Below are 14,150 nucleotides of genomic sequence, written 5' to 3'. Positions count from 1 at the left end.
ACAAACACACTATGACACTGTTGTGTGTGTGTGTGTGTGTGTGTGTGTGTGTGTGTGTGTGTGTGTGTGTGTGTGTGTGTGTGTGTGTGTGTGTGTGTGTGTGTGGTCTTTCCTCACTTAGTTTTACTCATCCTGACAGAATAAATATTAAATCAGAATATTAAACAGGAAGTTAAAGTGCTTTGACTTTTAACTTCTTCTTTTAACTTAAAGAGACGACTACAAAGTGACACAAACGAAGTGTGTGCAGGTCAGAGGTCAGAGGTCAGAGGTTGGTTTTGGTCGGTGTTCGAGTTCTCGAGAGAGAAAAAGTCCATGTGGATTTATTTTCAGTGACTTCATGTATTTATTTAAAATATGTCCAAAAATGTGACGTCAACAAATAAAAGCAACAATGATAAATTAAAAATCAATCCGCTCGTCTTTTTATGGTGCAAAATCACCATGGTAACGAGCTCCCGAAAACAAGTACAGTGACTAAAATAAGAGAAAACCACATTAAAATATCAATGAATGTTAAAATGTTAAATTGTATTCTGGGTTTTACTGAGGAAGATGAAAGAGTCCAGGATGCAACCAATCAGAGAGCAGGATCAGGTCACCTGTTTGACCTCACACAGAAATGAACCCAATAAAATACAAAAATCATTTTTAGTATCTAACTGTCACCCAGCTGCTACAACTAAACAACTCAATTTAGCAAAATACAATCAATTTAATTTACATTTTTTGTTTCTAACTTCTCTGGATAACTGATAATATTTTACAAGTTAAATTATTAAAAGTATAAAATAGTATTTATTTCCATCTAAGTGACTGATTTAGTAAAAAGTGTGTGTATGAGGCCTTTTACATGTCACACGTTTTCACTATTTTTATCAGGAGAAAATGTTAATTTGTTTTATTTGTCATGTATTTATGACGTCAGATAAATCATGTGATTATTAATAATATTGAGTTTACTGTTGCAGAGAAGCAGAAACACGTTTAACGTCACGTTTCATTGATTTTCTCCTGAAAAGTTTGAAATGAAATCATGATGAAGAGTCAGATAATAATAATAATAATAATAATAATAATAATAATAATAATAATAATAATAATAGTTACGAGGAGGAGGGAGGAGGGTTGGGGGGCGGGGGGAGGGGCTTTCTCTCTCTCTTTTAGTTTTCCTCTCCAGACGCGTAAAAACAGGCAGGAAGCGCAGAGCAGCGCGCGACAGAGCCGAAGAGCCGCGCGCAGGACAGACGACGTGCAGAGCGCGAGGAGCCGAGGCGCAGCGGCAGCGAGGTGCGGGACTCTGCGGTGCGGGACTCTGCGGTGCGGGACTCTGCGGTGCTGGATGTAGCTGTTTGCGGCCGTGTTGTCGTGTGTTTTTTGCGGGGAATGTGCGGCACCTCCTCAGCGGCTCCAACTTTGTTCATCTCTGCTCTCATGGTGAGAGGAGGACGCAGAGGATGGGAGTAACCTGGTCCTCCAAATGTCTCGCACTCTTCGTAGCTCTACACATCGGTGAGACAAACATTTATTTCATTCCACTCATTTGGTCTTTTTATTTTTGATGGTAGATCTGACAGAACGAGGCGACGCTCAGATTTCTCCTCCTTTTTATTTGGGTTTATTTTCCAGGATGTAAATCTTCATTTTCTTGCTGCATTCTGCTGTTTTAAATCGTTTTTTAAGCTGCTAAGATTCTATTTGATATTTTAACCTTCACCGATGATCAGCTTTCATCTTTAAAGTCTCTTTTAAAAAACACTTTTAATATCATTTTCTTTTTTTCTGGCTGCAGAAAACAATAAGTTTTGTTTAAATATCCGTTTTAATTTCAGTTAATTCCATCTGTGCAAACTTAAATTCGTTTTTAATGATGATGAATTAGATTTCATAAAGATTTGATTTAGTATTTGTGCCGGTAGTTTCCTGGTTTGAAGGCATGTGAAGCTCCTTTTAACGGGCTGCACTTCACATTCACAGTGCGTGACGCCAGTGTGTGTGTGTGTGTGTGTGTGTGTGTGTGTGTGTGTGTGTGTGTGCTAACAAGGGGAATGCCCACCTCCCGCCCCTCCCTCTCCCCTCCTCCCCTCCTCTCCCCCACCTCCCCCTCGCTTGTCCCAAACTGGAGGCATTTGCTGCATTTTTTTTTTTCCTGCAACAAATTTCATTTATTCTGACAGAATTTTGCGTCATAAACGTTAAAAATAAATAAAAAGCAGTTGTTTTTCATGCAGCTCAGATCTTCCGGGTGTTCTGTTGTGTTTTCGGTGTGTTGGAGAAGCTGCAGAGGAAACAGGCCTGCAGGTTAATCAGGAATTAGACGCGAAAAAAATGTCCGTTTTTCTGCGGTTTGCTGGCGCGTGCCGGAGTGTGCGGGGCAGCAGGGAGGCACACCCGCAATAAAAACACCAAAAACACACATTTCATCTGCTAGTTGTTGTTTTTTTAATCTTTGCTGCTAAAATGAAAAAAAAAAAAAAAACTAAAAATGCATCTCTTTAATTTTCTCTTTTCGTACGTACAAGAATCGGCCGTGCACCCGCCTCGTGCACGCAGGAAATAACACCTTAATGTTAAAAATGATGCCTGTAAATATCTCTCAGCAGCCTGTTGTTGTTGTTGTTTTTTAAACGCAGCAGCAACAGATCTGCAGCGGGACAGAAAAAACAGCTCCGGGATCCGTCTAATATCTGGAAATAAGGGAATATGGAGATGACTGTTGTTTGTGCTGTTGCATTGCATAACGACGCTGTGGAGGAGGGCTCTGTGTGTGTGTGTGTGTGTGTGTGTGTGTGTGTGTGTGTGTGTGTGTGTGTGTCTGTGTGTGTGTGTGTGTGTGTGTGTGTGTGTGTGTGTGTGTGTGCAGAGAAATGCTGAATTATTCAGGGAGCAGAATCCTCCTCGGTGCTATTGTTAGAGGGGTTCGGTGTTCCCGGTCCGGTCCGGTCCGGTCCGGTACGGTCCGCAGGAACGAACCGGTGAAATCAAATCACGTCAAAAATGTAAAACATCAGAAGAAGAATTCGATGAAAATAAAAGATAAATATGTGTTTTGTGCTATTTTTACATTTCACCGCCACCAGCTGCAGATTGATTCATCAGACTGACTGTCACAGTGAAGTTTAATTAAATCGATTAATCGGCCTGGATGTGAAATCTCTCCTCTGTTCCTCGTTTAATCTTCGCTGCGGTTTGTTGGTCTTTTGCTCTTTAATTTGTCTCGTTTGATTTGCTGCAGTGTGATTGGCTGCAGGTTTGGCGCGCTGCTGCAGCACATTCACACCTGACAGAAAAAACATGAAGCCCCGAGTTATTTCTACTGAACAGTGGATCTCAAAAACACGTCTTCAGACTGGTGAAATTAATCCGTTTGTACTGTTTGGTTGAGGTCACGTGGGTGCAGATGATTCTTACAGAAGGATTTTAGACGGAAGTGAGTTCATTTGTTGCATTTTATTTTTTTGGTTGTAATTTTCTATTTTTACGCCGGAAAACGAGCTCGTGTTGAGGTGTGTGTGTGTGTGTGTGTGTGTGTGTGTGTGTGTGTTGAGGTGGGTGTGTCCAACACGCTGCTTCTGGCATCGATACACTGCAGGCAACTGTGTGCACGCGTGTGCGTGTGTGTGTGCGTGTGTGTGTGTGTGTGTGTGTGGAGGTGTGTGTGTGTGTGTGTGTGTGTGTGTGGAGGTGTGTGTGTGTGTGTGTGTGTGTGTGTGTGTGTGTGTGTGTGTGGAGGTGTGTGTGTGTGTGTGTGTGTGTGTGTGTGTGTGTGGAGGTGTGTGTGTGTGTGTGTGTGTGTGTGTGTGTGTGTGTGTGTGTGTGTGTGTGTGTGTGTGTGTGGAGGTGTGTGTGTGTGTGTGTGTGTGTGTGTGTGTGTGTGTGTGTGGAGGTGGGGTGAATGAGTGCGATCGTGCTTGATGGGAGGAGTGAACTGAAAAAAGAAAAAAAAAAATGTATGCGCGTGCATCTCTTTTTGTCCTGATTTCACTGAACAGAAATAAACCAGGAAATATATATTTACAAATAAAATAAAATAAAATAAAATAAAAGAATTATAGATGTGGTGGAAGAGGGGGGAGGGGAGTATTTTTTAAGAGAGTTGGGGAACGAAAATAAAAATGAAACATGATTTGGGGGAGAAATGGAAATTAAAGGTGACAAAAACGAATGAAAACGGACTCAACTGCAGCTGAGAACAAGATGGAAGAAAAATGTAAATCAAATCCACAAAAATAATAAAGATACAACAAATGTTATTTTTTTTAGGCTCAAAGTGAAACAAAAAACTCCTAAACATTAATCAGAATAATGCACAAAAATTGTGAATACATTTGTATTAATAATTGATGCATGTTGTGAAAATTTAAAACAGCCTGAAGAAAACTGAATTTAAATATTATTTATTGGTCGTTGGAAGCAGATTAAAAGGTGATATTGAAGAAGAGTGAAAGTGTGGAGGGGCCACTTCGTGTATACATTTAGTTTGGAGCTGATTTTCTGCTTTTTATTGCCAATAATAATATTTATAATAATATTAATAATAATACCTTCAGTGCTGCAGAGAGTTCGGTGCATGTTGCAGCAACATCATGCAGCTTAGAGATGATGTAATGCTTCCAACATACAGTGGTGGAGAGACACCACCAGAAACAATAGAGAGAGGAGGCGGTGGGGGGAGGGGGGGGCTTTCATTCATTCATCCGTTCAGATTAAACATCAGAAGAAATCTTTGCAGCAACAAGAACAAAAAAACGCAACAGGATGCAGAATTTATAACCTGACAAAAAAAAAAATCTGCTTTAAGATAAAACATATTCTAAGAAATCATAATAAGAATAAATATAAAATGTGGTTTGAATAAGAAAAGTGCTGTGAGGAATATGGGGACATTAAAGAGATGATTTATAAACACACTGCAGTTCAATTTAATGTCCAAAAAAAACCCAGAACTGCAGGAATGTAATAAAAATCAAATGTAGAGAGAATTAAATATAAAACTGAGGAAATTAAAATTCAAGCAAAGGATCCTTTATCTCACAGTTTGCATTTTAAGCAGCTTTAAGGTTCATTTCTATTTATTTATGTTGCATTCATTAACACCCACACTGTTCATTTACAGCCTGAATATATAAACATTCATTTCTAACCCGACTACATGTTCATATTTCATATTCTTCTGTTTAGATGGCTGCTGCCTTTTATTTTGTATTTGTTGAGTGTCGTTCAAACGCTTCATTAAATCACTGATGTTTAAAAAAAATATGATTTATATCTCATTATATCACACTTTTTCCTCTTTGTTGGATTCAAACCTCAAAAACAGAAAATATTCCAGATATCTGTCTTTCATCTTTCATACAAATCATTGGAAACTGTTTTTATTATTATTATTATTATAAATAATTTATATTTTTCTTTTTTAAACGAAGGCTGAATGCTTGTCATGTAATAAAGAGGTTTTTATGTGAAAACATTTTGCAGATTTGGTGGCTGTTCTGGAGATTCATGTTTAGATGTTGCTTTTTCTTGGAGGTTTTGGGCTTCAAGTTTGAACAAATCAAATGCACCTAAAAACGATTTTTTTTTTGGGTTGAAAAACAAAAATTCGGTTTGACAGTTTTTTTGGATCACACAAGATTTCGGCAGAATAAAATGAAAGTTATAAAATCGGTGTCTCAGACCACCAGAGGAACCTCTGGAAACATCTGCAGAGGAGCATCATGGGAGACGATCGAACGGCGTTCAAACAGACGAGCGGTGGGGTCGATAACAAAGTTAATTTAAAGACATCATTATCGAGATATTATCCATTAAGAATAGAAATAGATTCATTACTGAGCAAACAATATATAAAAAAAATAATCAATATATGAAAGAAATGAATAACAAATAAAAACAAAGTGAGATAAATAGAGATAATGTTAAGAGATAAAGTTAAAAATCGATCGATTAATTGTTGGTGAGAAAGAGAAACTGATAATAAACTTTACATTTTACTTTTAGTTTCTCGTGTCACCCAGAAAACATCGGCTACATCTGACTCCAATCATAACGTGATGATTTACATCTCTGTTTTTGGTCTCCACCTCCTCCTGAGTCAAATATCCTGCGATTTAGCAGCACACTGAGGCTTTTATTCTGAAAATCCGCTGCCTGCCTGTTTTCTGAAAACGATGCTACACAGTTAAACACCTTTCACGTCCTCTTTTCATACATTATTATAAATATATAGATTATAGCTGCTTTAAGCACCACAAATATACATTATAATGACAGAAAAAGTGCTACGTCAGGAGAAATGAGACTACACATATATAGTCATGTAGATTATATATGTGGTGTTGGGGGGGGGCAGCTTTCACCCCCCCGTCCTCCTCTAACAGCCGTGTCCCGTCCTACACGTCATGCTGTGTTAGTCCACAGACTGATCGAGTGGAACCGGACAGCAGCCGTGTTACTATCCAAACTAATCAATCAGCCCGATCCCCTGCTTAACCAACCAACCACACACACACACACACACACACACACACACACACAGAGTTAACAGAGGTTCTGCGTGTGTGTGTGTGTGTGTGTGTGTGTGTGTGTGTGTGTGTGTGTGTGTGTGTGTGTGTGTGTGTGGCTGGAAAGGGGGGTGGAGGCGTGTCAGACCTGGCAACCCGTGGAGTGTTTTATGGTCTCTGTTAAAGGTGCATTGGGGAGGTGACCCGGCTGATTGGACACACACGCTCTCATGTATACAGACGTGTGATTATATCAGCGTGCACTTAACATGTGACGTGTTCTTCAGCTTCTACATGACATGATTCAACAACAGCACGCTTCATACACACATAACAAACACAGTTTCATAACGGTCCTGAGATAAAGCGACTGACATGAAGGTTTGGATGTTCGGCCCGTGATCACAATCTGTCCACTCGGTACGACGTTATCAACAAGAATAAACATGGTTCAGACCACAGACTGGATATAAAAGAGTTCGTAGCTTCAGGTCTGTAAAATGGTTCCGATCCAGAAGTGTCTTCAGCTGCAATACCAGCGAGTGCCACTAGAGGTCGGCTCCAAAAAGCCTCCGGCTCCATAGACTCCCATTCAACTTCTCTCATCAAATCCAAAGTGAATAAAATGTGTCCATCAGTTATCTCGGTGTTGTTAGCTAAAGTCACTCCTTCTTATTAGTTTTCTGGAGGTCCATCTGAAAATAATCCCTCATTCATTAGAAAAGAAGATTCAAGAAGACCTGTTTTTGGGGAAATCAATCAATCACGGGCCGAACATCCAATCTTCACCTTCATTCAGATAAATACCAAAAAGTTGACTGAGCGTCCATGAAATTTGATCTCAGACTGAAGTTATGATGAAAAGACAACAATTTTTTTGTGGGTAAAAAACTGTATTTCTTTCTGTTGGTATCAGAAATTCACATTTTGAAATGTAACTTTATTTGTATAGAAAAATAAATCATGTTTTCTGTCCTACATGTTCCACATCTCTTTAATAACCCCAAATATACTGAAATATTGTGTAATTTAGCAGCGATTAGATGAACACGTAAGACGAGAAGGAGGTCCTGATGTTGTTCATCCAATAAGGAAACAGATGTAATGACTGAAGGTTGATGTAGCCAATCAGAGAGCTGCTTTTGTCCTTTTAGGTCAAACAGAAGTTTATCTAAATTTCTCTCTTTTTTTTCTCCTCCCTCCTTCCTCCCCGTTTCCTTACCTTCCTCTCCCTCGCCCTTCCTCGCTCCTCTTCCTCTCTGCAGTCTCGGTGTTGCAGACGGTGCTGGTCAGCGCCGGTCAATGTAACTCCGTGTTCAAAGGCTTCTCGGACTGTCTGATTCAGTTGGGGGACGACATGGCCAACTATCCCCAGGACCTGGACGACAGGGAGAACCTGCACATGATCTGCAGGTACGTTGAAGCACAAACAGAAGCATGGTCCTTTAAAATACTGTCTAACATCAAATGGTGCAAAACTAACAAATTACTAAACTGTCAAAGACAAAAGACTCACAGGAGGAAAACCATCATGTGTAGGTGACTGTAAAGTCATTTAAGGGTCACTTATCTTTCTGAGATCCCCAGAGATGCTCCATCCCAACTCTGCTGCAACTGTACAGCATCAATGCATAATGAATGCTGTATTGATGCCTGCAGCATGTAAAGCAGTCCCATCAGCAGCTCCACAACATCCTGCACATTACATCCATTTCTGCCTCCTTATGATCTCTCTTGGAAGACGAGTAGAAAAAACTCAAACAGATTTCTGCTGCATAAGATAACGATACGGAAAAAGGTCGATGAAACTGACATGCACGTAATTTCTTATGTTCTCACAACCTACATTTACAATTTAAAGCCGGTTCGCATCAAATTTACATGTATAATGACTGTTACGTCTCAGCACCCCCTAATGGCTGCAGTCATTTTGACAGGTGCCGAGGAGGAAGTCGGGCCACGTCGTTATTGAGCCACAAAGTGGGCACAGGGAGGAGGTCGGGGTGGACGGATGGGTTGACACAACACTGGACTTTTACCTCCGACTGCTCTTTGTTTCATCCTTAAAATCAGAAGGACGGTCGAGGTCGGAGGATTCAGCAGCTGCAGTAAAAAAAAACAACAACAAGAGATTCAATTGAATTAATTACGGCGGCAAACATGATTAAACACTTTGTTTGTGAGAAGGAGTCCGACTTTATAAAATGAGACAGTCGTTTACAAAACGGGAAAACAGTGTCAGAGTTACAGAAATTAATTTTTTTTAACTGTTTACAGACTGCAAACCAGGAAAGAGTTTGCATGTTCTCCCTGTGCTTGCGTGGGTTCTCTCCGAGTGCTCCGGCTTCCTCCCAACATCCAAAAAACATGCACCTCCCCAGCTCCTCCTGTCCACATGCCTAAGTGTCCTTGAGCAAGACACTGAACCCTAAAATTGCTCCTGATGGTGAACCATCGGTGTGTTGTAGGTCGCTTTGGATAAAAGCGTCAGCTAAATGTAATGTCATGTAAAAATCGTAGCATCTTCTAAACCAGTTTTTGTTTCTTTCTAAGATCTTTTGTTCATTTGTACCAACTGGAGGTAGTTTGAAAACCTAACCATGAATTAAAAACATAAAAACATGTGATTGAAAAGAAATAGAATCACATGAAACCATCAAAGAACCAGAAAGAGACACAACACGTCCAGAGAAACATGGTCACAGTGGGATGAGGTTTTTAGAACAAGTCGTGTGTCAGGTTTTGTTTTTGCTGGGCAGTATGAACTGTGTGTGTGTGTGTGTGTGTGTGTGTGTGTGTGTGTGTGTGTGTGTGTGCTTGTGTGTGTGTTTATGCATGATGTGATTTTATCGTAGATTTTCTCGACTGAAACTGATCTCTGAGAAAATAAGATGAGTAATTTACCCACAAACCCTGGTGGGGGTTGGGAGGAGGGGGAAGGGGAGGGGGGGGGGGCGCTGGGGTGTAGTTAGGAGGGGCGGGGGTGCATATGTGCAACCCAGCTGAACCCCCCCTCCCTTTAATCCACCCCACCACCACCCAGACCGGGTGGGCACCAGATGGCATGCTGCAGCATGGAGACCCCCCCTCCCCCTCCCCCCCCCTAACCCCTCCACACACACACATGATTTTTTAATTCAGTGACAGCTCCATCACAGCGGTGTTGAGGCGTGGCAGGAAGGGCGCGTTAATACGCCTCCCCGCACACACACACACACACACACACACACACACACACACACACACACACACACACACACACACACACACACACACACACACACACACACACGTTAATTGCTCAGAGATGTAGCATCGACACGGCTCGGTTCAGGAGGTCAACATCAATAAGAGCAGATTGGAAGATTGGATTAGATACGGTGTGTGTGTGTGTGTGTGTGTGTGTGTGTGTGTGTGTGTGTGTGTGTCTGTGTGTGTGTGTGTGTGTGTGTGTGTGTGTGGCAGCACGCGTCGGTGGGCAGGCTGGTGTCAGCCTCACGTTAACTGGGAGGAGGGTGGAAGAAAGATGGACATGAGAGGTGGAGATTAAAGGAGAGACAAAACAGGAAATATAAATTTTAAAAAATACAATAAGTTACACTGAATTTTTTTAAAGTATTAAGCAGCAGAAAACTTTAAGTAAACTAAAAAGTAAAAAAAAAAAAAAGTAGTACTAAAAAAGTACGTGAAATTACATCAAAATGGTGCTTCAGGTATTTTGTAAGTATTTTCTGTTTCTTTAAATTCAGTCTATAAAGTTTATATGTTTCAGACAAACAGCAGATTTAGTTTGTAAGAAGTTTGAATACTTAAAACTAAAAGGAAATATCGGTAATTTGACACTTTTTATTTTTTGCATTTATTTTCTGGTTAATTTCTAAATATATTTTCTCTAATTCAAAATGTCCCAAAAAAATGAAAGCACACGAGCTCTGTGAGGAAGTCTTTAGAATTTCTGTCCTTTTGCTCGTCGCCGATGGAAACGAGGTCGTTTCTGGGCTCCGGCACACTTTGCCTCAATGTTGTTTTCCTGGAATATATAAAGTAGATGAAGTTCACCGGCTGTGTCTTCATAAGCTTTTTCCCCGCTGAGTTTTCTGCGGTGCCAGATTCTGGGACGACTTCCACTCTTGGCTCTGCTTCCTCGCTGGTTGATGTCTTCAGTTTAAAACCGGTCTACTGCGGTCCAAAGCTTGTGTTGCTAATGCTTGCTGTCTTTTCTCCTGCCAGTTACTGGGATAACTTCCACTCTTGTGCCACGACGGCGCTGGCGGACTGCCAGGAGGGAGTGACGGACCTCTGGGACAAACTGAAAAAGGAGTCCCGCAACCTGAATTTCCGTGGGAATTTGTTTGAACTCTGCGGCGGCGGCAACGGAGCCCCCAGATCTGCGGACGCCAGAGGCCTCGCCCTGGTCCTCACCACGCTGCCCACCATACTGACTTGGCTGGCGTTTTAACACAAACCAGGAAAAAAAAGAAGTCCAAAAAAAAAAAAAAAAGAGGAAACAAACCCAAATGAAAAAAATAGAAAAAGAGCGCTAGCTGCTCTTCGATACGGAAAAAAACAACAACTTCAAGGACTGAGTTTGAATTCATCACGAGAAAATACGCCCCAAATGGATTTTTACTACGACACGGCTGAGCGGCGGCCCGGTTTGCCTTCCTGGGACTTCTGCTGGCCGCCACTCCCGCAGCGCTCATCCAATCACACGCCGACCTGACCGCGGGTCGGCGACATGAAATATTCAACACGCCGTCCAGCTGAAAAGATGACAAAGATGAAAATTTGATGGATTCTTGCCCGCTTTACACTCGTGGAATTACCCAGTATTAAAATTAATTATTGATGTGTAGTAGGCTAGGCCCGGGCACACCGTACGACCGCAGGGTGCTGACCCGCTATCAGGCTGCATTTTAGGGGTTCCATATAGCCGAGGGTTCATATTCACGTGTAACGCCAGGCTGAGGTTAACGAAACTAAATCAATAAGACAGCCGAGGCCTCCGACCCGTCGCGGACCCGTCGCCTCCTTCTCATCACGGACACTTTTTCCTTTTTGGTATTGAAGCGTGTTAGATTTGATGGACCGAATGCTCGATGGTGATTTAATATTTGTACTCGTATTGGCTGTTTATTGTGTTCGGGCTGCGGTCACACCGGCGACGTCTACAGGCCGGGAGCAACACCTGCGATGGCAGTAGTGACCTTTGACCCATGCCGCATGGCTTGCAGTCAATCGTGAGCCCTCAGTATTCCTAAATTTATAGTTTTTTACCGTCGTTTATTGAGCTGGCTAGCTTCCTACCACTTTATTAAAACACCCGGTGAAGAGATCTCGCTCCGCGGGTTTCTGGCGTGACCGCAGTCCTTTTTTTGTTTTTAACCCGCCGAACTCTGAGGTGCCGGGACGTAGTCGAGTATAAAGCCTGCTTTTTCTTTAAAGAACATTTTCGACGGAAGTTAACCTGCATGATATCAGTTCAGAAACTCTCACAACATTTCAGGAAATGAGCTCCGACTCTGGTGACAGCTGGACGCTGTTGACGGTAATACAAATAAACCTAAAAATAAAGCTATCACGAACCAGAAAATTATAGATCCAAAATGAATCACCATTGATTTAGATTAGCTAACGACAAAATTCAGCAGCTCAGATTTGCTAACAAGTCAGTTCGAAGCTAAAACGTATTTGTGGAATTGAGTCCGATTTTTAAGTCACTTTGGTGAAACAGAAACAGTTTAATAGTTCAAATAGATCGACCTGCTTTGCTAACAGTTTAGTGCAGTTAAAAAAAAAGATAAAATGGTTAATTGACAGCTTAGAGGCTAAAACAGACGATGTTTGCGTTAGCAGCTAATTTGGGATTGTGTCAAGTTAGCGAACCGTTTGTTTAGCAGCTAATACGTGTGAAGGCCCGGTTAGCCAACAGCTTCGGGTTAGCTTTGATGACAGTTAGCACAGTTGGGTTTCACTTTTCATCGGAAAAAAATCCCTTTCAAGTAGAAAAGTTGTTGAGAAATAAACCTGAATTGAAGTTAAAGGTCTCGTAGCAAGTGAACCTTAAGTACAATGAAAAATGTTGAACAGTTTTTCTTGCTTCAGATATTTGGGGCCATTTCCTGAAATCACACAAGAAACGAGCTCAAAGTTCCGATTAAAAACCGCCGTCGGATTCGTACGACGGAAACTCTGGAGTATGTTTTGGACCGTGAAAGTAGCAACGAGTGGAAATCAACTTTAGTTCGGCGTTGGCGGTCGTTGTTTCTGCCGTCCGTCCACATCAGCAGAAACACCTGTTACTGGTGAAGGAGCCAAAACGGTTAGCGGAAGAATCCTTGTTTTTTTAAATGTCGACAGCAATACGAAGTCGTGACTTTTTGGCCAGCGTAGCTAGGGGGAAAAAAAACAAGAAAAAACAAACCAAACCGTGGCTGAAGAGTGACGTGACTGTTGCCATTGAGCGCATCCCCCCTCTTCATAGCAGTGATTCATCCTAGTCGACTTTAGCGGTGATATATTTTAGGTCTGTATGTTAGATTAAAAAGCAAGAGTCCCGACAATAGCTGCAGTAGCATCATAAACGTCATAAATACCGTCAAATAAATTCCAAGAGGTTGTTTATTTCTTTGCCGAGGCACCGACGACGTTTCCACTGCCTTCTGACAAAAAGATGTGTACTTACGTTTGTTTGTTTGTTGGTTCGTTTGTTGGTTTGTTTGTCTCTCTGTTTGTTTATGGGGATGTTGCAAAACAAAAAGAGTTTAAAAAAAATAATAAAAGAGGACTTATTCCAAAAATCATTTAACAAGAGAATATGTATATGAAAAAGGATTTTGAGAAAATAAAAGTTTAAAAATATCGCTCTATTATAGATAGTCTATTCCAGACAGTTTTAACACAAGACTTTACAGATTATAGGCCTACTGAGATATAAAAAAAAGTATAAAAGATTGCTAAAATGATAAAGAGTAATAAATAAAATGTTTGAAAATAAGTGTGTGCTGTGGTTTTAATCGGGGATTAAAATTGTATTTTTTTCCATGAAGTCTGGTTGGTGGCATCGGAGATGATGGAGTCTTCCTCCTCAGCGCCGGTTCGGAGTGTATTCATTATTAATGAGGGAGAGTCCCTGAGCTGCCACACGTCTCAGCTCTCGGTTTATATTGATCGAGACAAAGAGGAGGAGGGGGAGGAGGAGGAGGGGGAGGGGGAGGAGGAGGAGGAGGAGGAAGGCTGACTGCATGTCCTGACGTAAAACTTATTTGTTTTTGTTGAAGGAAATCTGTGGTGAAAAAACAGATTTTGTGTTTTATGGCAATTTTTAAAATGACTGTAAATTTCCCAGAATCCACCTGTTTTTATTCTGCAGGAGGAAACATTAAACTTCAAATCATAATGTTAACATTAAAGATACTCTTTGGGTATAAAAAATAAACGTTAATAAGATGATTACAAATGGAAATATTTCTAAAGGCAGACAGATTTTATTCAGACTTTATCATATTTCATTAATAACATCCCTAAATGATAATTTGAGGATATTTCCGGATATTACGGGGATCCACAGACGATAATACAAAGCAATTTATGTCTTTTATAGATTTCTTATATTTTAAAGGGATTTACTTGTAATATAACCTGTAT

General features: G+C 41.0%; 1 protein-coding gene across 1 annotated transcript; it reads left to right on the top strand.

Annotated features, from left to right (window-relative positions):
• The first annotated feature begins 1,202 nt into the window (after positions 1 to 1,202).
• Positions 1,203 to 13,500, top strand: nrn1a (neuritin 1a). The gene is made up of 3 exons (XM_069177527.1): positions 1,203 to 1,512; positions 7,769 to 7,916; positions 10,734 to 13,500. Exons 1-3 carry the CDS (start codon positions 1,458 to 1,460, stop codon positions 10,960 to 10,962), a joined length of 432 nt encoding a protein of 143 aa, XP_069033628.1. The 5' UTR covers positions 1,203 to 1,457; the 3' UTR covers positions 10,963 to 13,500.
• Positions 13,501 to 14,150: the final 650 nt, after the last annotated feature.

This window comes from Embiotoca jacksoni, unplaced genomic scaffold (assembly GCF_022577435.1).
Source record: "Embiotoca jacksoni isolate LCO1_2020_lvr unplaced genomic scaffold, fEmbJac1.0.p SCAF_75, whole genome shotgun sequence".
Lineage (NCBI taxonomy): Eukaryota > Metazoa > Chordata > Actinopteri > Embiotocidae > Embiotoca > Embiotoca jacksoni.
Note: the sequence above shows the minus strand (reverse complement) of the source record. Positions and strands in the feature narration are given on the sequence as shown.